This window comes from Macadamia integrifolia, chromosome 1 (assembly GCF_013358625.1).
Source record: "Macadamia integrifolia cultivar HAES 741 chromosome 1, SCU_Mint_v3, whole genome shotgun sequence".
In the NCBI taxonomy this organism is placed as follows: Eukaryota; Viridiplantae; Streptophyta; class Magnoliopsida; order Proteales; family Proteaceae; genus Macadamia; species Macadamia integrifolia.
The window spans coordinates 1705043-1730070 of NC_056557.1; the positions used below are offsets into that span (position 1 = coordinate 1705043).

The 25028-nt window shown below is 36.5% G+C and overlaps 1 protein-coding gene across 4 annotated transcripts in view; it reads right to left on the reverse strand.

Annotated features, from left to right (window-relative positions):
• Positions 1-23882, reverse strand: part of LOC122077750 (DNA polymerase epsilon catalytic subunit A-like) — a 53562-nt gene extending 29680 nt beyond the window's left edge. The window contains exons 1-30 of one of the 4 annotated variants that reach the window (XM_042643622.1): positions 23602-23882; positions 21311-21720; positions 21142-21207; positions 20971-21030; positions 20747-20842; positions 19669-19829; positions 19352-19440; positions 19034-19251; positions 17187-17273; positions 16949-17083; positions 15162-15284; positions 11308-11391; positions 10619-10783; positions 10251-10427; positions 10028-10141; positions 9491-9595; positions 5748-5866; positions 5514-5655; positions 5342-5436; positions 4965-5070; positions 4794-4873; positions 4501-4677; positions 3678-3765; positions 3443-3523; positions 3212-3355; positions 2705-2800; positions 2332-2532; positions 817-871; positions 546-688; positions 16-467 (exon numbers count right to left, since the gene is read on the reverse strand). In XM_042643622.1, the coding sequence (XP_042499556.1) occupies positions 16-467; positions 546-688; positions 817-871; positions 2332-2532; positions 2705-2800; positions 3212-3355; positions 3443-3523; positions 3678-3765; positions 4501-4677; positions 4794-4873; positions 4965-5070; positions 5342-5436; positions 5514-5655; positions 5748-5866; positions 9491-9595; positions 10028-10141; positions 10251-10427; positions 10619-10783; positions 11308-11391; positions 15162-15284; positions 16949-17083; positions 17187-17273; positions 19034-19251; positions 19352-19440; positions 19669-19829; positions 20747-20842; positions 20971-21030; positions 21142-21207; positions 21311-21463 (3812 nt within the window). In that variant the 5' untranslated portion in view covers positions 21464-21720; positions 23602-23882. Of the gene's footprint in view, positions 1-15; positions 468-545; positions 689-816; positions 872-2331; positions 2533-2704; positions 2801-3211; positions 3356-3442; positions 3524-3677; positions 3766-4500; positions 4678-4793; positions 4874-4964; positions 5071-5341; positions 5437-5513; positions 5656-5747; positions 5867-9490; positions 9596-10027; positions 10142-10250; positions 10428-10618; positions 10784-11307; positions 11392-15161; positions 15285-16948; positions 17084-17186; positions 17274-19033; positions 19252-19351; positions 19441-19668; positions 19830-20746; positions 20843-20970; positions 21031-21110; positions 21208-21310; positions 21721-23601 lie in introns of those variants that run through there. The other 3 variants (XM_042643614.1, XM_042643605.1, XM_042643630.1) reach the window with 3 other exon arrangements.
• Positions 23883-25028: the final 1146 nt, after the last annotated feature.

Below are 25028 nucleotides of genomic sequence, written 5' to 3' on the forward strand. Positions count from 1 at the left end.
GAACAACTTATGTACCTTTGCCTCTTTTTTTCCTCTCGAGTATCTTTCCATTTTCTCTTCTTTACTTCAAGCCACCCCTGGTAATCAACATTTCGGTCAATATTTTCTGCAGGGATAACATTTTGAAGATGCACCCTCTTGGTAGCATCAGTTTTCTGTTGTTGCAAAGAAATTAAGGTACAAGACGTCTTGGCTAAATGTTGTTCTTTGTTAACTTCATAGTTGCGAACTGTAGGTCGAGGTCCAATCGTGGTATTACTCCTGTTTGAATCTTCTATATCTTCAACATTCACCTTGTCCAATACATGACTAGAGGTAAGAGCAAATACATCCCCTTGCTTGGTATTATCTTTGTTCAACAAGCTGAACATATCATCTAGCTTGCGCTGGCGAAATTTGTCGTTCTTCTCACGGACCTTTTTATGCAGCCAATCGGGATGAATCACTCTTGGGACAGGATTAGCAACCTGCAAAAATGCAATTCGTTTTCTGAGAATGGAAAATAGATATCATCTGAATCGAGAAATTGGTCACTAGCTCTACACCTTTTGCATTGCTGCAGGTATTGTAATTATTTTCTGGATTGCTGAAGAAAGTCGTTGCTTGTAATAGGACCAATCAACAATGGATCGAATGCCGACATCTGAAGAAATCTTACACCACTTCCGCACATAGAACTTTGCAATTTCTTTGTGGGTAGGGAAGAGGAAAGAAAAGAGATGCAGAAGCATTTAGCTCTAATTTTCCAAGTATGTGTATGTAATATATATATATATATATATATATACCCAAGGACAAGGAAACAGAGAACACTACCAGCATTAGTCTCAAATATAGCAACAGGAATAGCACGCTCACTTACTGGATTGCCCTGCTCTCATTGAAACAAAATAAACATTGGTAAACCAAAGGATTGGAAAAAAAAAGAAGTAATAAAGCCATCTAAGATCTTAGAGTAGTTAATAGACATATCTGTAACAACACTAATATGTAATGGTGATACACAAACATGCATGACAAAATATTTCACATAGAGACAGCATAATCAGACACAAAAAAGTTACCTAATCGAAAAAAGAGGGGGGGTGGGGGGGAACGTATGTGATACAAGTTAATTAGGCTTCTTACTAAATTAGCGGGATATTTTTATTTTATGCGCTTCTCGGAATTAGGTACAACGGTACAATTGCAAACAGTGTTTTCACACATATTAGAAGTTTAGAACAAATAATAGTCAAACTGTTCTGTCAAAAAATGGACCTGAATGACCTGGTCCTAGCTCATAACACAGTTGGCTGGTAAAAGGATTCTGACCTGAAAGATCTGATGTTTTGGATCAATCAACTGGATATCCGGACCTTTCACAGAATAGCAGTTCTTGTTACTATATCTAACAACAACAACAACGCCTTATTCAAATGGGGTCGGCTATATGGATCCTTTCTCTCCAATCACATCTATTCTGCCTATGACTCTATTCCATCCCACAATTGTCCCATACAGAGGGGGGATGAATAAGGAAGTTCACAAAGTAAATAAATGAACCAATGGGAGAAATTAACCAGTAAAAGGACGAATTTCCTCCTAGGAATGTAAATGTTTGGGTTAGGTGTAGGTATAGCCAATAAAAATCCCCACCTTACCAACCATATACCTTAATCTGAACCCAGCTCAACCTGCATATGTAGCAGAGGTAGGACAGAGAATGAGGAAGCATAGTTGGGATAGGGCATATATAAAGAGAGACAACTGCTCAATAGACATTAGCCCATTGATTTTATTTAAAAAAAAAAAAGGCTTCACTAGGCAGCTTACCCATCATCACTGCTATTCTATATGTTCATCATTCAGCAACAAACTTTGAATGATAATATTTCCTACCAATTTACACCATTATTGATGTCTTCTAATCGAAAAACTGAATATTGGTATTTCCCATTTAATTTTTATTTGAGATAAACTCCTTGTAGTATTTGTGGATAAAATTACAGTTAAATCATCTACCCTCGTCCACTTTGTCAAGGTGTATGAAAGAAATAGAAAATGAAAAATACACAATGTAGAATTCAGGGAGTAAGATGCTGCTATATTTATCGAGAATATATTGAAAAGTCGGCATATGGAGTAGCTAGGTTGCCTATAATACAACAAAAAAAATCCAAAGGCAAAAAACAAAAGCTAGTTCTAGCATCACTAGCATATAAATTAAAACAAACACTATAATTTGGTTAAAATGCATCCAAGGACACTAGGTACTAAATAATGTACATGTAGAGATAGATGCAGGTACAACCATGGTCAGATGGTCTTCAACTGAAAAAGAGCAAATACCTGTGGCTCGCGTGCAACTATATATTGACAACGTAGACCCTTGTCTTTCACCATTGTATCACCAAGAAAATCAGCAAGTCGTTTTGCAGTAGTCACAGCACAAGATTTTTGCACTCCATAGTCAACCAAGGATTTACTCATGGTGCTCGACTCAGAAATATAATCAAGCAACTCGCTATCAGCAATATCACTACCTTGACTCTAACAAAATAAATGTAAATAATGAGTTTTCTCTTCAGTACAGATCCTCATTGGCTCAAACTACGCCACCCTAGATGACAGTATAATCTGTAAGCTTAAAAAAGGAAAACCTAGTACAGAAATTCAGAAAGTTCTGCTTCAAACCAAAATAATTTGAGTGCATACTACATACATCGAGGAGATCAAGCCAGCGGTCTGCAACAGAAGCAACTGCAGCATAGCATTCTTCCAAGGTTGCTCCATGGAGGAACTTGTCAAAAACCTCAGCCTGTAGAGAAGAGAAGCCATTCAAGTTCCATGATCAACTTAAAGAATTATGAAAAAAAATAAATTGATGGATGGAGTAACACTAAGGCAAGTCTGGTAGCACATTATCAGTAAACCTAATAAGCTAACAAGGGCTTTATCTGGATATTTGAACCTTTGTACTTAACTTTTCTCTTTCTGTAACATCTTATCCATAAACAATATCACTCATCAAAATACAAATTATATATACATATTTTGGGTGAATAAAAAGATCATTACCAAAAGGGAAGAAGATAAAAGGGCTCCCTAAGAGGGAAAGAAGAAAAAACAATACAGAACAACGATGCTACAAAAAAAAAACCCCCAATCCACAGGGAAATTATTTATATTTGATCAAATGATATCAACATATTTGAACAACAAGATTTACCTGGAAAACTTTAATGAGCTTCAGCTCACCCCTACGCTTGATTTCAAAACCTTTAAGCTCTGCAAGGGTTCCATCATCATTAAATACAGCATACCTCTTCTTAATTAAAATGCCTTCTTCCTTCGAAGCAGGAAGTATCATTGCCTATGAACCAGAGAGGGACACAAATAATCAATATGAAATGGATGAATAACAAATGAAAACAGAAAATGGCTGCTTCACAGTGTTCACCTTATATGGTCCATCCACCTCAAACTCAATGGAGCATTCGCTATGTGTTTCATATGTCTTATGGATAGGATCTTTGAGTGTCTGATCAGAAGCAGAAGTTTTTAAACAACGATAGGCTACCAAAGGTGATCAGAAGCAGAAGTTCTTAAATGATGATAGGCTACCAAAGCTAACTTTGTAACATACATACCACCACAGTACTCTTAGAATAAGAACAAACAGAAGCACTGCTAACCTGGTATTGATCATTTGTATTGTTCCTTGCCACATCAACATTAAGCATAACGCAAGGGTATGAGATTGTCAGTTTTCTTTTCAAGTCTCTGAAAATATCAGTGTCAATAAAGATGATCAGCGACATCACACCTACCATACATAAGTTTTAAAACAAACTATAATTAATCAAAGTTGGAGGACAACAATTCCTATATGTAATTTGTACTCCATCTCACAATAATTGTCCTCTCTTGGGTTCCAACGTTTGCCATTACAGAAATCAATTTTCAGGAATTCATTTTCAATTCCCTAAAATAACCCTTCTGCCATAGTAATTAAAATTATTCCTTGAAATTAGGCTAGATGCAAGAAAGCTAAATGAAGGAAAGTGAAATTAGTTTGAAAGTGAATATGGAAACGTTTGTAATCATGATTATATAACTTCCTTCAAATCTTACCAAAAATGACATTGTAAGTATTGAACATTTCAAATGGAACTCCTTTTTTTCTTTCACATACAATGAATCTGATTGAGAAGTAAAGTTTAATTACTAGATTTAGAATTCCATCACATTAGTAATGCAATCATCTTTGGTAATGATTATAAAATTTCCCTTCCGTTTTTGTTTTAATTTCATATCCTATCCCTTTGTTTCATTGCAACCAGACGAAGCATTAGGTAAGTGCAGGTTGATGCACTAATAAAATCACCCTAAAATTTGGCTTCCCTAAATTGAAAACTCTTTGTAGACCTGAGCCTGAGGTAGTGCAATGGAAAGAACATAGTTATAATGCAGAAAAAATAACCAATCCAGGGATGAGAGAGAACAAAAAGAAATTACTTTGTTTTGAAGGTAAAGTTCTCAGGAAATGATCCAGGAAGTGCACACCAAATTCCATCTGTGTCCAACTCTAGTGGTCTTCCAATTTTTTCAACCAGTAAGCGAGCATTCTGAATTATTTTTGCACCCGTATAAGTGACTACTCCAGCCATTTCCATCGAATACCACCTCGCACCCCTAAAGGGAAAAATAAATAAATAAATAAATGCAACTTACAAGTTTAAACAGATAATTAAGGGCAGCCAAAACCACGCAAACGAAATGGTACACTCAAATAGCGGTGAGAAACTCACTTGCGCATGACATATCCATAGAATGAATTAAGTATACATTTATGAGCAAGTTGTAAAGAATCATAGAGAACCACCATATCCTGCAAATATCCATACGGAAACCAATGACAATGGGAATTTGTAAATGTCAACTGCAGAGTGACTCGTGCAATATGCTCACAAAACCCATACTTGTGCCTCTTGAATCTTTATAGGATTTCCACTGGCTTTGGCATCTGCTAATTTCCCCTTCCAGACTTTGTTTAAGCCTTTATATTCATACCTTCTATCTCTGAAACTGAAATCAAAAGAGTTCAAGATTCAATTACTATAAACGTGAAACTAAGAACAGCTATTTTGTATCTTATTCCAAAGTAAGTGTGAACTCTTGCGAGAGTTCATGAGGAGCATGTGCTGTGCTTTAAGTTTCACAATTTGCCTCTTGATACATAGTCGCTTTAAGTTTCACAATTTTCCCCACAGGAATGCAGTGAAACTTCATGAGGAGCATGTGCTGTGCTGCTTGGAAATTTGGAAGAAAAACTGAGGATCTTCAGTAAGCGATTAACCTGCGAACAGTGTCCACATAAAAAGGATTTTCCCTCATGCATATCCCAGCTTCTCGTAGTTCAGTGACTGGCTTGTCAACAACCCTCTTATATGCCTGTTACAAACCAGGAGAAGGTTGCATGTCACCTATGCTTCAGAAAATACTTGTACAATGGAATATGATAAATTTACCTTTTGGCAATATTTTTTAAGCCGGTCTTTCAGCCTTGATTGTTGCTCTAATTTAGGCAGGTCAAGGAAAGATTTTGACAACTGACCATCGCCACTTTCAATGAACTCAGATTCAATTTGCCTTTTCAAATGATAATAGTCACTGATTTTTGTAAAAAATGACATCCAGAAACAAATGTTAGTAGCATTCACTGGCGAAACTTAACCAGCAAAAGAAAAAATAATGAACATAACCTTTTCTTTGCCATGAAAGTCTCTCCACGCCATACCCACTCAAGCTTTCGAAGGCAAGTTTTTCCTGGACGATTAAAATCACATGCAGTGCAGACCTCGTCTGAAACTATTGATGGAGGCTGTAATTGCAGAAAATTATTCAGTTCCTAATTATTAACTAGATTCATAAAAGATTTCAGCATATCATTTGACCAGAAAATGAGCCTAGAAGATTTGGTAAAAGATGGTAGTGAGTGGTAGATTGCGAGCTTATGTTGTTAATTAAATGATGTATCCTATCATTACTAGCATGGATAAATTTCTCAATGCTGACATGGATAACAACTCTGAAAGGAGACATCTCTGACTCCACCATTCCAGATAGGTGTTTCCATCAATCAAGCATAAGTATGTGGGCAGGCAACAACAAAAGCTATTTAAGATTATATTACTTAAGCAGTTGAATCTGGAACAGACAGATGCAAGAAAATCAAACATCATCACAGTTTCATCTACATGAAGAAGCAGAATCGGTAAGAAGCAACAAAAGTTGTTTCAAAGACTACCATATCAGGTTAAGAATGATGCACAAGGCATCCCACTTGACCTAAATAAAATTTATGCAGAAGGTAGTCGAGTTATTTAAGGAGATTTAAGGTTTAGAGTTCTTGAAGCAGAAGAGGGGTAATGAAAGGAATGAAGAGAAAAAGTGAAGTTAACTCACAGCATATGTAAGAGCAGAAGCAACTAGAAGGAAATAAAATAGCAGAGATAAGCAATAAAGTTGTCGAGAAAGTGGTAGAGAAGAAGATACCGAGAAGAGATTGAGCAGTAAGTCGTGAGGAGAGAAGACATCACAAGCTTTGTAACAATCAAAGAAAAACAAAATCTTCACTAACAAACACTATGGTAAGGGAGGATTGATTACAAATATAAAGACCCAAAAACAGAAATGGTCTCAATACTTTAGCAGCAACAATGTTGTTAATCTTTTAATTTCTCCTTTTCTAGGGGTTCTTTGTTTATCTTTCTCCTTTTGCTAATGATTTTTTATCAACCCAAAAGAAAAAAGGAATCTTTGAATTTCCTAATAACTGAAATTAGCTTACTAGATGTATATCTACAATAAATGACTAACGTCACTAACCTTTCTTACAAGTTACAGCCCACAACTAACATAAAATATAATAATTTTTTTTATCTAACTATAATCCTAATCCTCTTTAGCTTATCAGATCCTCTCTTAATTCCTTTGGAAAGGCAAGCCCCTCTCCTTTGCTAGCCATCTTGAGCTCATCAGATTTGTCCACCAATCTAGCTACATCTATTGGTCTAGTGTCTTCAAGCTTCCTCATTCTGTCATCAGAGCTGCTGAATCCCTTATGTGCTACTTCCTTTGGAAAGCAGTAGACACACCAGATTCCTCCACCCTACCAACTGGTCTTCCATCTGTCGTCCCAAGTAGGAAGGTGGCCTCGGCTTTCGTGGAATTCAAGATATTAACTCCAATTATCTAGAATCTTGCTTCCAAACATATAGCATTTGGATCTCCTGGGTCTTCTCTCCTTCGAAATGATTCCATTTGGACCACCACACACCCCCCCGCTTGGACACTCATTGGGTTTGGCAAAGCATCCTCAATCTTCTTCGCCCTGTTGCCTGTAAGAGTTATCCCCTCTTCTATCTTGGATGGTGCTCCACCTCCCTTTGGCTCGACAACTACCACCCACATGGCATCCTCCTTTCTGTTGCGGGTGCAAGAGTTGTGAACTCTTTTCACCTTGCTAGAGATTCTGCTGTGGCTTCCATCATCTCCAATAACGCTTGGACTCCCCTGTTCCTCTTCATCTCTTGGCATTTGGTCCTCCCTCCCCCCCCCCTTGGTAGAAAAGAGAATCATTTGGTCCCCCTCCGGCCTCCCCTTCCGGTACCTACAGCTCCTCCTCTACTAGGTACTTCGTCAGATTTCATCACCCCCCTGTGCTTTAGCGCAAAATTGTTTGGTTCAAGGGCCACATTCCATGCCACAGTTTCACTCTCTGGCGTGCCCTTTCAAACTGCCTTCCCACCCAATCCTTCATTTGCTTCCACCACACTCATGTTCACCCCTACTGCTGCTTATGCTGGAATGGAATTGAAGACTCCAATCATCTTTTTTTCAGCTGCCCTTTTTCTTCCTCTATTTGGAAGAAAGTTCTCAGTTTCTGTTGGCCGGCCGGAGAATCCCTTTACCTCCTACAAGGAATGGATTTGGATGGATGACTTTTGCCGGTTCTACTATTTGTAATACTGCTAGTAAGCTAGCATTCTGCCCCACCATTAATCATTTATGGATGGAGAAAAATCTCCGTAGATAGACTTCCAACTTTTATTTTCTCTTGGTAATGAATTTACATTCACCCAAAAAATAATAATTCCTAATCGGCTACTAAAAGAAAATCCCACAGCCTGCCTAAAAATCTAATATAAAATAGGAAAAAAAATTCTACAATACTCCCCAACTTTAATTAAAGGACTATCCTACCCTGACATACATGATTTGAACCAATACTTGTCAAATTTATCTCAGCCACACAACATGGACAGTTGGTTACTTCTGCATTACAAGGGCTCAAGACAAGAAACGATATTCGAGTTTAGAAAGTCTATATCGCAAAACGGACTCCATTATGCAATGAGATCAATGAGTGTGCTGAAGATGAAATACAACTACTAAAGGTAAGGGATGGTTCTATTTTATAAATCAGTTCAAGATCCCTGTTAATCAGGCTACATCAAAAAAATGGAGACCAGACCACTCTTGGAGTAGCTCCCTGTTACATCTCAGATCAAGATCATCATACCTGCTCCCCCACAAGTGAACACCCGTTAAAAGTGGCATCGTCTGATGATTTTCCTTTAGAATCCACTCAAGCGGTCCCAAGGAGGCACTTGATTGATGTGTTATGGTTCTGAGATAAACAGAGATTGGAATTTTCAAATGGCTGAACAAAATTAATGTTTACCATTATAGCTCAAGTCAAGGAGAGTCATTAATGATATTTGGTATACTTTGTCATGCTATCAATTGCTATTTCCGGCTTTGGATTATTAGGGCTCAGGACAACAATCAAGATCTATTTCACAATCTCCTTTCAGACTCTGTTTTGTCCAACTTTAGGGCTTCAAATCTCTTTGTTTCATGACAATAGCGATGGATTTGAGTTGAGCCTGCACCCATGAATTGCACTTCAAACCCACAAGCCAAAGCCCAACTCCTCTTTGTTTCATGACAATAGCGATGGATTTGAGCTGAGCCTGCACCCATGAATTGCACTTCAAACCCACAAGCCAGAGCCCAACTCCATGGTGACAAGCTCAACCTGATCCATAAGAAGTTCAATTACTGAGAACTTAGACTTTGTACCTGTGAACAGCCATCAGACAAACAATTTTACAAACCTTCCAGTTATTATGAAGACAATTTCAGGCTCCCTAACTGGTGTGGCATAAGCTGTTCCACAATGTCATAAGCTGCAATATTCAACAATCAAAATGGATTCCAGGGATCATATAATATGCATCCAAGCAGCCTACAGATTAGCTACCAAATATTTAGGCACATTGTGGGGTAATTTTCATCAGGAACCAAAACGCAGATATCTCATTGAATTTCTTATAGAAAAAATAAAAGACCAAATAGAGAATATACTTGAGCAAAGGTATCAGATAAACAGTAGAACAATATTCACAATGACAACATGAGGAGGCTGCACCGTACATACCTGAAGCCTGTTTGTTAAAATAATATTTGGATACATTGCAGCAACATCTAGATGATATATCAGAGGACATTCCTCACGAATAGGTTCATCTAGCAACCTTACCAGCTGCAGGATTGGAAGGCAAAAATCAAGAAAGGATTCAACGTCCCCATACATCATACACAATAGATAGAATTCAGGAAAATCAAGTTATCAGACTAACAAAGAGGCACAAAAAAATAAATAATATCAATAATTTTAGGGAAATAGTTCAGGTTCATAAAAAAACAGTAGAAGGATTGGACAAAATATTTGAAACATGAAAACAATGATAAACCATTTGTACACATATGACAAGGTTACTCAGAGTCTCAGACTTGGTAGCGCAACATTATACCATTCAATTCAAATACAAAAAGAAAAGAAAAAGAAGAGCAGATATAGATTATCAAGCTTAAGATTTAGAAAGGGGTGGGGAGAGGGAAATGATGAATGTGGATTAAGCAGATATCAATACTTAGTAAAAAATCAAAGTTTGACAAAAGAAACAGACGGCACCTTTTCCATGATAGCATTCTTCACTTCATCATAATTGGAGACAGATCCAATATCCATCTTACCCTCCACCTTAATTGCATATTGCAGATCACGATCAAGGTTACTGATTAATAGCTGGAGATGGAAAGGAGTACACTGATGTCAGTCAAGCTATTTAGAAAACTGGGTAAAAATTGCCATACACTTCCACGCGGATGGAAAAGAAGAAAGGAATACAAATCACCTCATATGCAGATGGATCAAGTCGAAACTCAGTCGGGAGATCAGATCTAAAAACTCCACTTTCGAGGCATTCCACATGACCACCTATATACGTCTCACTCTCCAAAAGGTGGTAATTATAGAACTTTTCCGGATCATCTTGGTGCTTATTAGGACAGATAACATTTGCCTTGTATGCCTGTGAATATTACAAAACACAAGTTGCACATTAGATCAAGCTCAGAAATAAAGTTTGAGGTGATCTCATAATGGTTCGTGAAGAAGCACCAATATTACACTGGGATTGCTCAAGAAGCCGAAAATTTTTGCAAGACCAGCTTAAGAAAGAAAAATTCAAATAACTGGAAATGGAGAATTTCATGAACCCACCTGGACCATGAGGAGCATTTCACAAAGGGTTCCACTTCCTTTACGTAAAACCTCGTCAGGCGGCATAGGTATTATGGTTGCAAGAGAGAAAATGAAAGGATGAACATAGGTCATATACAGGTAGTAAGTAGCAACAGCATCTGACACTGAATAAGAAGCCATGGTCTGCAATGCAATTATTAAAACGAGAAAGAAATCATCTTTGAATCAGAAATGTTATTTTCAAACTAATGAAAAAAGATACTTACAAATATTTAAAACACGAATTCACAGATATCTGATGGAGGTCCTCCATCAGATACTAAATTCCATGGCATACTATCAGGTATATATAATTGAAAAAGAACATGACCAGAATTTATGATTAACAATATGATAGAGTAGAAGTGGCAAGGAATAACCCAAGCCAGCCCAGCCCAACTTTGCACAGGAATTTGGATATTGGAGCCAGCTCAGCCCTATCATAATGATAAAGCAATGAAATTAGGGGCAAGAAAATTAACTATAATATCTATATATACATATAGATTTGTGTATATAAAAGTTGAAATATGCAGATAGTTGCATATCCATTAATTTTTTGCGAGGAAGAGATCTATATTTCATGAATTCCACCACTCATAGCTGCACCAATTCAGTGAGATGAACAAAAAAAAAAACATCTTGAAAACATTTCTAGTCACACATACCTGGGGACGCTCCATGGCAAAGCGTACCATATCCTCAGGATTCACCTCTAGTGGATCATATCCCAACTTAGCCTTTGTAACATACTAAAAGACAAAGGAAAATAAGAATCATAGTTTGAGAACAATAATGCCAAAACGTAAGGCGAGGAAAGTCCAGAGAAATTTTAGAAGTTTGATAACAAAAGTCAAGCAACAAAACTAGAAAAAAAGAATTAAATGGTAATTCAAATTAAATTCTATAGTTCATAAAATATTAAAGCCATGAACTGTCTGATCAATCTAAATTGTTCCTCGAGTCAAAAAATCTAATATTAGAGCCAGCAGGTTTCAAAGGTTTGGAGATGCCAGTAATCATTTGCAATCTTAACAAAATCAACTCATCAAGATACCAGCACAGAGTTCTATGAATTAGAAAGAAAAAGATACCAAGCATAGTTTTTAAGGCGGTAAAGCGACGGATACGTTTAAGGGTCTTTCGGAGCGCCTTAGCGATAAGGCGGGCATAAAGCATCGCTTTATTGACTAAAGCGTTCTTGTGTAATTTTTTTATAAAACCAATCTATTTGGCTCAAATCCTAGTTGAATCCTATTACTCATATGTTAAATAAATACTAAAGGTTCATATTCATAACAATGTAAGATATTCATACCAATGTAAGATATTCATCTAGAAAACAAATCAATAAAGTGAATAAACTAAGTTCATCTTCATCAATCATCAATCATCATAACATATTAACGTATAATATAAATATAAAGAAAAGAAGACATAAAAAATACAAATATTTATTATACTTACCTCTATGATGCCAAAATGAGTGCCTAAGCCCTAAGTTCATCCACTAAATTTCTACTCCTGTCAAAGAAAAATGAAGCTCACCGTTGCCGGAGCAAAATGGTCGCCTGGATCAATGGTTCTTCCTTGTTCCTTGATTCATTCTCAAAGCCCTTTCTTAAAACCCTTGACAAAACCCAAACCCTGTTTGTGAATCGTGTTTTTGTTTTGTTTGTTTTGGTTATTTTGGGTGGAGTAAAGCTGATCCCATACATCTCAAGTGTTAACAAAACCATACACCTACCAATAAAAAATCTATATTTGGAATCTTGATCAAGTAATTTTAAAATGTATTTAAAAAAAAAAAAAACCCCCCCATAAGGCGCCACTTCACGTAAGGCAGAGCACTGCCTTACCATCTCTAGACCGCATCAGCGCTGGTAAGGCGACGCCTTAGCAGTGCCTTAAAAACTATGATACCAGGACTGTTTGTAAATGTAAAACTTATTTGTTCTCCTATGTTTTTCTTACTACAATGATAGAGGAAAGTTATGCAACTACTGTTTTGAAGAAATAAAAAGATTCCCTCAAATTTAATTCAATGAAACCACTGTAGTTGTTTCCTCAGTAAATTTTGAAACCACAAGCACGTTTTAGATTTGATGGAACATAAAGAAACATGACAGGGTTCAACAAATGGCTAAATTAACGAGTCATTGTCAGCTCCAACAAGATTATTGTGGGCAATAAATCGTAACTATAAGTAAAGCATCATCTATTACTCCACATACTGTTATCACACCAGTACTTCAAGACATTACACAATTTAGGATAAAAACTTCTTGATATGTATGAATAAAATTCACATGGCAAGTTGGCAACTTTATAAGTTCAAATTGTGAACCCTCTTCAGACATCTCACATCGTGTAATAGCACTTTGGATACCTTCCATGCATTACATCCACTCCTTACTCCTAATGGTTTTCTTCTCTTCTAACCAACAAGACCCAAATATTCTTTGTTTATGTTCTTTATCTAGTCTCTGCCTTGTACATAGCATTATTCACGCGGTAAAATTCGAGTCTCTTCAAATTGTTCACATGACTTCCTACCAGTTACAATTGACCATCTATTAATGTGGTGTGTATTCCATATACAAGTAACCATATTGTATATCTTTTCTGAAGATCATCTTAATTTTTTATTGGTTTGAATTATTGTTCTTTTATAGTCTAATTTAACTTTTGTTTCTTTTTTCAATTTTAAAGTTCTTTAGCCAGATAATTAAGGAGACATCAGGTTTTAGTAGCAAAATAAAGAAAACTAGCAACGCAGAAGAAGAAAGAGAGAAGAAAATAGGGGGAAGAACTACCAATTGGAAAAAATAGGGAGCAGTCCAATTAGTAGGTATGTCTTGCATATATAAACACCAAAATAAAAGACACTACAATAAAGTCTCTTGTTATGTGTATTTACACACAAGAAGAAAAAAATCAGAAACCATTACAAAAATATCCCATGGCATAGCATAAAGTTTTAAGGAGTACAGATTTTGACAATTTAGATAGCATTAAAAGTGAGGATGATAAAAAACTAATAAGCTACGATGACATTAAGAATATGGAAATATTATTTCTACAGCTTACCAAAAGAAGACACTTCGAGAAATAGTGTTCCGGATGTTTGCACTACTCATCAAGGCTCCAAACCTCGTAGATATATACAAAAAGTAAGGTGCCTAAAGTAAAAGAAGCTTTAAGGAGCACCTAGTCCATATGGGACCCATGAAAGTGTGGAAGAGCTTATGATTACGTGGTTTATCTTGGCTTACAAATCTATTCAATCTTGTTTCGGTCAAACCGAAATTAGCAAAATTTCGACTAAAACAGTGCATTTATTTCGTGAGTCTTGCTTGGCAATTTCGAGGGGCAAAATCAGTAGTATAATTTCAGTCAAAATTTCGCTAATTTGGTCACAAAAAATGCATTGTTTCGTCAATGGTGATGTTGAAACTAGCGACATTTCGCCAATATTTCAACAAAATTTTGAGCTATGATTAGAACTGATATGGGAGTAGCTCCGACCTATGATAAGCAACAAGAAAGTTGCTTGAGGTGGCATGAACAAGTTCAACAGAGGCCTTTAGATGCTCCAGTACAGAGGAGTGGTTTGATTCAGTTGAAGGATCTAAAAGCGCCAACGGAAAACCTAAAATAACTTTAAGTCATTCATAGCTATGCCCTATATCAAGTACGACCTCAAATAGAGTTGATTGGAGGGTAAGGATCCATGTAGCCGACCCCATTTAGTTGCGATAAAGCTGAGTTGTTGTTGTAAATCCTCCTCATCACCACCCTAGCAAAAGTTCCCCCTCAGATTTAGATTTGGAAACCTCTTCTGAATCCCTTAGATGATAACTAGCCCTAACTTCTAAACAGCCCACAAGAAATCTGGTTGAATCTGCTCAGTTTTATTAGCAACGAATGCTAGAATTTTGACCAAGGAAAGAAAATACATAGGAATATCAAAGATGGGAAACAAATGATAAGCATCAAATCTAGTCATGAGGAATGCCCAACAAATGCTATCACTAGACACTGAAAGCTCAAGCTATGCCCTGACTAGGCTGTCATGGAAACGGTATACCAAGTTAAACATTCAACTTTTAGATGAAGAAGTATTTTCACAAATGTCAAGTATGCCTTTTACTTTGTTATAAGTACATCTAGAACCAGCAAAAACTGAAACAGAAATTTAAAGGCAAAAGTAAATGCACATAACAGCGTTTTTGTAGACACATCTAAAGGCAACAAGAATACACCCAGTGGTTCCAGTTACAGATCAGAGTATCACAATAGCATATTACTGTCGGAACACAAGATTACAAGAAAAGAAATAAACTTGTGGTGGTTCATGAATCATAGATAGATATAAATGATGGGAGAGAGGCTACAGACTTGAACAAGTGAAGTTGCTAGTTCAGGACAATCACGAAAATCAGTAGGGACAATTAAATTTAACCATTCTTCTTCAATAAACTAGGAACATTGAATAAATGAATCTAAATTAAATTCACACCTTTAAACCTTGGCTCCCTTGAGGAAGATAGCTATCACGTTTTACCCAAGCAAAACAATCCAGATGGCAAGCAAATTTAGCACGACATTCCCCCTGATTCTTGTCACATCGAAACCCCAGCTCCTGCATGCTCAATGTCAAAATGAATAATATAATAGGCATCAAGAATGAAGGAACTGCAACTAACTACATGTTCTTAGCTTCACAAGTACTAACAATGCATTCAAATACAAATATTAGTGTACCAACTGAAAAATAAATAAATAAAATCAGCCCTAAGCAGTAAATATATGTTATCTGATCAAAATAAATAAATAATCAGAATAAACATACCATCAAAACTAAAAGCATGACTCCATCAAAATGGCATCTTATTGTTGTCCAGAAAAATTTGCTGAAAAGCATAATTGAACTTCAAACTGAATATTTAAGCTGTTTGTTTTGAATAAACAAAAAAGAATGGCATATGTTGCTAAATGAACAAACAGTAGAATTATGAAGCCTAAAATGACAAATTTTTTAATGATCAGATATCTATATTGTTATGGTGTCATTATTGCATTCACATAGTCTTGCTTACTTGTTCAAACCTCATAGTTGGTGATAGAATCATGTTTGAGACGGTGGTAGCTGGTAGGCCATGAGGATAGTCGAGCGGCATTCATTTCTGTTGCAAAGCCTCGATAATTTCACTAAGGATACCACAATCAACATCTACAGATGGCTTACAGTTTCACATAGCATGATGCCAATAAGGAAATAAAATTTCTCCACCAAGGGTGCATGGTGAAGCCTTATCCTGTGACAGCTTGGCCCATTCAAGTGATATGTGCTCACATAAGCAGCCCAGTGACTAACACATGCTGCATTCTAAATCCCCCCATGTGCACTTGGAAAACTCTTTCACACAGTATGTCGGGCATTAATTTTGGATCTAGTACATTTAGCAACCTTCACAACCTGTGCCTATGTTTACTTGAGGAATGGAAATGCCTAAAAATACAAGTAAAAAATGACAAATTTAAAAACATCCACTATATGAAATCACGTTTCTGTAATATTAAAAAAATATAAATTCATTTTTTAGCTACTTCTCCTTGTTTCAAGCTGGTATTTGACCAATGAGTTGGGTGTGACGTCCGCAATTTCATGGACTCACCCATGTCTACAACTTGGCAAGAAATTACAATATGGTGCCAAACACCAATGATGGTGTCAATTAGATTTTCCTTTTTGTCTAGATGGCACCATGGTAACTAGATATATTCGAGTTTGAATTAAACTTTGGAACACATAGGCAGTAGATTTTTGTTTAATCTGACTAAATTTCCTAAGACAAATATTTATTTCCCTATACATTTATTTTCAACTTGTCAAGTAAAGGAACATTGTGGTGGTTGCATGAAAACTATTGTCAATGGATTAATGATATTTTCATGTAATTCAACAACATCAAAAACTACATGCACGAATATGTTAAAGGAATATACAATTATAGATGGCTTTCATGGTTTTGGTCTAACCACCTAAAGATAACAGCTAATGATGGGCCAATTGGAATTGTTTTGGAAATAAAGTTCAGAAATTGGATTAGGAAATTAAACCACAAAAAATTGACAAATAGAGATTTCTGTTGACAGGAACCGCATTTGTAGTTATGTCAATCAGTAACTAATGAAAGAGTAATGCACACATTTAAGCCCGCAGGGATCTTGAATTAAGCAATCAATTATCAGGTAGTGAGACAAAAAAAGAAGAATAAGAAGAAGAAGATAACAGCAACATACATCACTCATTATAATTCCATGACGAGATGCTCTAGCTTCCAAGAATGGCCAGTCAAAGAAATCACCGTTGTATGTGACATAAATACCAGGCTTCACCTCTCGCATATGAACAAACCACTGTCTAAGGAGCTCTTCCTACAAGCTCAAAGAAACATAAAACGGTAAAAAATGAAGAAAAAAATATGCACAATGGCAATCTGAACACATATCAAACAACCAATTAATGAAATCACATTACCTCGTTTTTTACATTTTTCACTTTGAAGCACCCTTCATATTCTGGTTTTGGTGTATACTCCAGATTTTCTATGTCCTCCCCCACACACTAAAACAAAATGTGGCATTCTTGAATAGTTCATTAAGCGTCAAACAATTCAAGTAATAATCATAATACAGAATTACAAAACTAGCTTTATGAATATTTCTATCTACCACTTTGATAAAATAGTATGGTGGGCATCTCTCATTTGTTTTCAGTGCAAGCAACCCCAATGATCCACACTATCATAAAAAATGTGACCAAGACAAATATCACTGAGTCACGTTTATTACTAGAAGGGCATAACCTAATGTTATATTCGGAAACATAAATATGGAAGCAACTTAATAAAGATAGAGCTGCCTAGAAAGAAGAAATAAAATATGCGTGATGCTATGTTTCCAGGCAAGAGCATTCTCTGCCAATCAGAAGAGAACCCAAGACTATGCAAAATAAACATGTCAAACAGTAACATATATTCAGAACCTACACAGGTGAAAAGGAAAAAAGGAGGAAAAAAAAAAAATTTACCACGGATTTCCTCCTCATACGACTAATATAACATTCATATCATTCAACAAGATTTATAAGAACGATAAAAATAAATATATTTGCAACTCCACACAGCACTAGAAGTTCAAAGAACCTCAAAGAAAACACCAGCCACCCAAACACCAATATTCTTAGAAAAAAAAGACAGCATCAGAAAAACATTTAATAATGCAGAGCACCTGAACCCAGCAGCTTTTAAATTTTTAAATACATATCAGTGTGTATGAGGGAGCTACTATAAATGCACTTCTGTTCTTTAATATCTGAACATTGGAGTTTATGTACCTATTTCAGATCCCTTTTTTTCTAACCCACATAGCATGTGTTTAAAAAATGTATATATATATATATATATATTTCAGTGTATCCGGCCAATCTATATTTTCCAAACTTGCTGAGTGAGACTTCTTGACATTTGACGGATTCTGACAACCGTGTTCAAGCCCATCCAACACACAGAAAAAAACTTAGAGTTCATCATAATATCATTTAACTAATAATGCTCAAAATGAAATTTCTATATATTATATTTATAAGAATATATTTTAAATATAAAATTCCATCCACATGCATACAAACACACACAAATGCAAAAACCCATACTGCCATACATAAACATCACTAGAGATTCTCATAGGTCTAAGGACTAATTTTTATGTGCAAACTGTCCCAAACCCCGATGTGAAAGATATGCAACTTTTCGGTCCTAAGATGAACTAGGTGGACTTCTTTAGGCATTCTCAAAATATATATTGAATTGGAGATTCTTGGTTTTTTCATTGCAGTGCCTCTGTGCTTTTCCTTGCCTCCTTTCTAATTCGATGTATAGTGTTCTTTTGTATAACAAGGGGAAGATCAGACTTCTCCCTTCCTCACTGCATCTTGCAATTAGACCAATTGGGTGAGGTCCATGAGGATGGTATTTTGTATTGTTCGTTAATAGTTATTATATTATCTTTCAAACCCGTGACAGATAGGAAAAGGATTTGATTTCCAAGCAGGATACAATCAAAATAGCTTTATTCAAAATTCGCCCTGTTGCCCCTTCCTTAATTAGAAGACATTAACCAAGTTCAAAAAATGAAGCAAAGAAAAAAATAAGTATGTATGTATAATGCAAACAGGAGCCTAGAATAGATACCACAGATAAGAAGGAAAATGAAAGAAAATCATTCCAGAATGTGGTTTTTTTTTTTTTTTTTTTTTTTTTTTTGGGTATGTGTGTGTATGTAAGAGAGAGAGAGAGAGAGAGCAAAATGATTTATTAAACACACCTCTCTGTTGATTATAAGGTAGCCTTGTCCATCCACCATGTATGATATCATCATAATCATATCATATTCAGCATCTGGAAATTTCAAAGGAAGTTTTGTTGTCTCAATATCAAATGCGCAAACATGAACTTCAGCACGTTGTAGAAGATCACTCCTCTTCTCCAGAATAACACCGTTACTAGATATGCTAACATCATACCACTGCCCACACCTTACATCTGCAGTGCAGGAAGATCCCAGAATGACTACTCACACCCATGGAAATAACTGTGAAAGGGAAGCTAAGCTCCTAAATTAACAGGACATATGTTAAATCACCATTATCAATGGCAAAACGAATGTGATAAGGGACATCATACTCTCGGAGATCAACGATGCAGTCTATGAAGTCCTGAGGTCTTTGCTTGCTGAGGCCATGATAAAAGCATATGAACCATCAAAAACCAGGCAGAAAGTATCATTGCAACACCCATTAAGAGCAGAGTAATAGAGTATGCTATTCAAAACAAGACACAAGGCCAACATGGGCAAATAGTAGCAATCGATGGAAAGTAACTGCACACCACCAATGGAAGAACCAGAAGACGATCTACTCCGTGCAACCAATGGCATGACTTTGGACAGCTTACAATTACCTTTTGCCGCTTAATATAGATTCATATGCCTCTGTAGCATCAATCTTTGCCTGGTTTCTTTCAACAACATGTAGCAAATCATTCTTCACATGCATCAATTGTTGGACCGTATCAAAGGAAATCTTCAAATAAGATTTGCGGAAACCAGACAAATGGTTTTTCTGCAGTATTCAAACTATGCAATTACACACACATTTGATAAAGAGTAAAAACCAAAACATAAGCATAACCAACATGCATCGCTGCTGAGCATGGGTGCAATGAAAACTCACAAATCACAAGTATTCTGCACAAAAGTTAATGCAGTAAGATCAACAAACTAAGAAATGTATTTTTATACTAACAGTGTGATGTTGCACCCCAGGGTGAAAAAAAAAAACAAATGCTGTGATGTACATTAAGTTATACAGACAATTAAAGTAATATAATAGAAAGCAAAATATGAAAACAACCATAAAACAATTATAGGAAACGATCGGAAGGGATATCTATAAGCAATTTGGACAGAGATATTTAAGTACCTCCTTATGCACTTATTGGATCCTTACATATCATTATTGAGGAACTTCCCTGACACAATCAAAGGTGAACCAAGTAGCAGTCTATGCTTCTCAATAGAATCTACGGAAAGATCAAATCAACCAAACAGGAGACTATCAAGCTTCTAAATGTGAAAACATTTTATTTCCAATAATATAGCAGGAGAACTTCCAATACCACTCTTATAGCAAGAGAGACTGGAAATCAAGCACCCAAGTCATTATAAGGGGATATATGTCTTCCGGGCAAGCTTACTGATTAGCAAAACACTACATCCATCTACCTTGTAATTCCCAAACAGCAATTCATTCTAATAAAATATAGTCAACCACCTATTCAAGTGATCAATATTCTATAGTGATAATCTAATCCCAAATGACTGTGCATACACATAAAACAAAAATAGAAAAAATCGATACCTTATCGGGAATAAGGATGGAAAGTGGATTATAAGTAAATCACTATTTCAATGAAACAAAATATTAAGTGGAACTCCAAAGGAACAACTTTCCATAAAGCTGAGGAAGGAACAACTTACAAGATCAAGATCCTCTTTCTCCATAATTTCTATATCAGCAATTTGTCCTTCATATCGTCGCCTCAGATATGCGTCGACATCTATTTCCATCTTTTCCTGTAATATTAACACGTAGGCAATGGTTGTTGGAAAAATGAATTTAACAAGCGAAACAGGAAAAATGAAACCAGCTAACAGTCCATTCTAAGGGGTTTTCTTTTCACAATCCCTGAATTGGAATATACCTTCGTGGCAGCATAGAAATAAGGACGAAACTTGTACTTAGATTTGAAAGTAGACCCATCCTGATGCAACAAAAAATATATAATAACCAAGTATTTTCCGAGACAACTGGGTAATGACAAAGCAATGTCATCAACTTTACCAGAAAGTTGAATGTGAATAAGAGCTTTCACCTGCGTAACAAAGTACAGATCGATACAACTATATGTCTTGTTTGTATCTTGATCCTCCCAAGATGACTGCAAAGAATAACAACATTAAGGAACTCCAAATATAATGAATCAGAAGATAGAAGATGATAAGGCAGGAATGAGGAACCAAGTATTGTTTGAAACCACTTACAGATGCAAGAGTGAGCAACCATCCGAGCCTTTTTTCACCTTCAGAAAATAGATCAAACCCTAGCTTGGTCTCTAGTTCCTCCTCGGCATTACGGATAAACTTTTGTTTCTTTCTTGGATCTCTGCGCTCTCTACGTCTACCGTCGCTGTTCATCGTTGCTGTATAACTTCTTCAAACAGCGTCTCTGATTCAGTCGAGACCTGCGACGGCCGTTTCACCTTTATAACGGGCGGGAAAAGCACCCAAACTCCTTATCACATCTGCTTCGCGAACTCCCACGGTAGTCGGTGGTTGAAGCGTTTTCCCGCGCTTGTTGTCTACTTATTTATGCCTTCTGACATAAATGCCCTTGGTTTTTTTTGGCTATTACAGTGAAGATCGTCTTGAACAGATTTTCCTGTACGGCCAACCTAATCCATGTTTGGATGTCAGGAAAAAGAAGGAAAAAATAACCCATCCCACTGCTGGAATTCGGATTCCAGAACACCTTGAAAAGAAAAGATAAAATATTCTTTCCTTTTGTCATCACCCGCAAAAGGAGATGAACCAGAAAACGATGACTGAAGACGCTCTAAGAACTATCATATCGCCTCCAAGGTTCAGTAAAACGATAACTGAAGAGGCTTTAAGAAATAAATGCAGACAATGAAGAATTTAGGTGCCGTTTGATAACACTCTGGGAGAATGTTTCTGGTGTTCTTCTATTCTGCGGGAATGCAAATAAAACAGAAATATGTTTGGCACGTCCGGTTCATTTTTGTATTCCCCCGGAATGAACCAATGAAAAATAATGAGTAAAAAATAAATTGCAAGAGTACCAAAAAGTTGCTTTTCTATTCTTTTAGAAACTTAAAAAAACAAAACTATTCAAAACCCCCACAAGCCCTTTTCTCCATCTCACGATTAAAAACCCCCAAATCCTATGGAAAACCTATTGCAGGTTTTCACTCACTCGGTCGCCGCTGCCCTCTCTCTCCTTCGCCGCTTCCCTCTCTCTCTCTCTCGGTCGCAGGTTGGTCGCAGGTCAGTCGTCGCTGCCCTCTCTCTCCTTTGCCGCTTCCCTGTCTCTCTCTCTCGGTTGCAGGTCGGTCGCCGCTGCCCTCTCTATCCTTCGCCGCTTCCCTGTCTCTCTCTCTTGTTCGCCATAAGTGGTTCGCGGCGGAGCACGATCTGACGAGTCATCTCTTCGAGTTGACCCAAGAGGATCAATCCGAGGGTAATGGAAAACTTTGAATCAGGAAAAGAAAAAAAAAATGAAAAAGATGAAAAGGACGGATGGACGGATGAACAGATTCTCCTGCAATTTGAAAGAAAAATGAAATGAAGATTAAATTCCTTCTTTATTGAAGATTAAAGAGAGACTAAAAAGCCTCGAATCTTGAAACGAATCAACCATCGGACTCATTCCGATGGCCGATTAAGTAAACAACTTTCTGATTTCCGATTCCTGAATTATAAAACAATACTCAACAGAGGAAGGACGAAACAGAGAAGATTTAGAAATTGAAAATGGAAGTGTTGTTAATCTTTAATCCCTCTTTCTCCGGCAATAAAGGGAAGAGAGAGAATGGAAGTACTCTCCTCCAAGCCAAGTGAAGGTCCTCTACTCAAGACCATTTCCTGATCCAAATCTTACCCTCTTATATTCCCAAAATCGCCGGATTCCGTCGCTTCCTTCGCCGGAAAACTCTGGATTGTACTGGTTCGGATTTCTCCACTTGTAGTTCCTTAGCGTGTGAACTCTGTATATGAAATAAACCCTTGAGAGACAATAGAGAGAGAAAGTGAAACGGGGAAATTTGGATACTCTGTATATGTCAAACCCACATATAATAGAGGATTGCATTGGTGCCATATATGTCAAATGTTGTTTCTGTTATTTTCCTGTTCTAAAGCCATTTCTGAAATAGTTTTATCAAATGTTGTTTCTGTTCCGTCAGAGTGTCTTCACAGCATGGAATCGAAAAATAACACTTCTGTAAAAGAACACTCTCCAGGAATAGAAATGTTATCAAACGGCCTCGATGACTTCTCTTTCTCCCTCGATTTCGTTCTCCTTCGTTCTTTCTCTGCTATATCGTTAGGGTTTGTGAAATCAAAATCAAATGTCGAGTTCGTTCCTCTGCGATTCCACGGGTTCCTCCTTCGCTTATTTGGTTACTGATATGAGAGAGAGAGACGAACTCGAGAATGGTTTGTGAAATCAAAATCAAGGGTCAGCAAAACGATAACTGAAGAGGCTCTAAGAAAGAAATGCAGACAATGAAGAATTTAGACGAAGAAAAACGAACCGTGAAACTGGATGACTTCTCTTTCTCCCTCGATTTCATTCTCCTTCGTTCATTCTCTGCGATATCGTTAGGGTTTGTGAAATCAAAATCAAATGTCGAGTTCGTTCCTCCTCTGCGATCCCACGGGTTCCTCCTTCGCTTATTTGGTTACTGAGATGAGAAAGAAAGAGACGAACTCGAGAATGGGAGGGGCGATTCTCTCTAGGCCTCTAGGGTTTGAAATGGATATGGGAGGGAAAGAGGAAAGGGAGAATATCGATTTATGTGTCATCTGAGAGGAGCCGAATCCGCTGTATCTTGAGGCGGTGCAATGTAAATCTCCCATACGCAAACGGCTAGAAATTTTAAAATGGGGAAAACCCTGCCAGTTGGGACTTGGGAGGCAATATCGATTCCAAACGGCTGGACATTCGAAAAAAAACAAAAAATCTTTTTTTTTTTTTTCATCCAAAACGTGGTTAAAAGGACAAGATCGGCAGATTGATAGTCACGTTTTTTGAAACTGTTCGTTTGATTTTTTTATTTTTTTTTTTATTCATTTGATCCTTATAAAAAACATATTTCGGGAAAAAATAAATTCCTCTGTAAGATGTCTTTTAAGTATGGATTTAGGTATCATACGACATCAATTCATATGGGATCGGTGAATATTAGTTGGTAACCGATTTGAATCTCTTAAAGATCGAAAATCTATCTCAATTAACATTGATGTAATACAATTGATACGATCAATACAATATCAATGTTTTTTTGATAAAATACCAATAAAAATACGGAGAAACGAGAAAGATATAAAAAAGTAGGCATGCACAAAACCAGCCACCAAGAAAAAAGAATAATTTGCAACTATGCACTTATATTATAAGTCAGTCCTTATTGCGCTCAAAAAACAAGAGGAAAAATAAAATGTCCTTTTTGAACTGACCCATGGATTGAAATCTCTTATGCTTTCCACCAAAAAAAAAAAAGGAAAAATCTCTCATTTTAATGATTTCCAACTCAAGGATGAGAAAAATACTTTCCTGTGTTTGCTTTCCTTCCAAAAAAGATGAAAAGAAAAAAGAAAAAAGAAAAAAGAAAAAAATTAACTCTTCTCTGTATAACAGAAATTGTCCATATAATATTCATAACTACATCTACATGTTCACTTGATAGTAAAATTAATGTATGAGACTAGGGGTGAAAGTTTGGCCCTTATAATATGAACTTGTCCTAGCCACCATGAACCCAATTAGGGTTTAGGCCAAGTTTTTTTTACATTGAGGGCGGTTAGGTTTGAAAAACCCCAATTCTGGGTCAGGGTTGGGTTGGGCTCAAGTCAAGGCCTCAGCTCAGCCTAACCTGGCCTGAAATTTAACTCAACATTTTTATATTAGAGTTTAAGGCTCTTTTTAGTTTAGTTTAGTTTAGTTTAGTTTTTTTTTTTT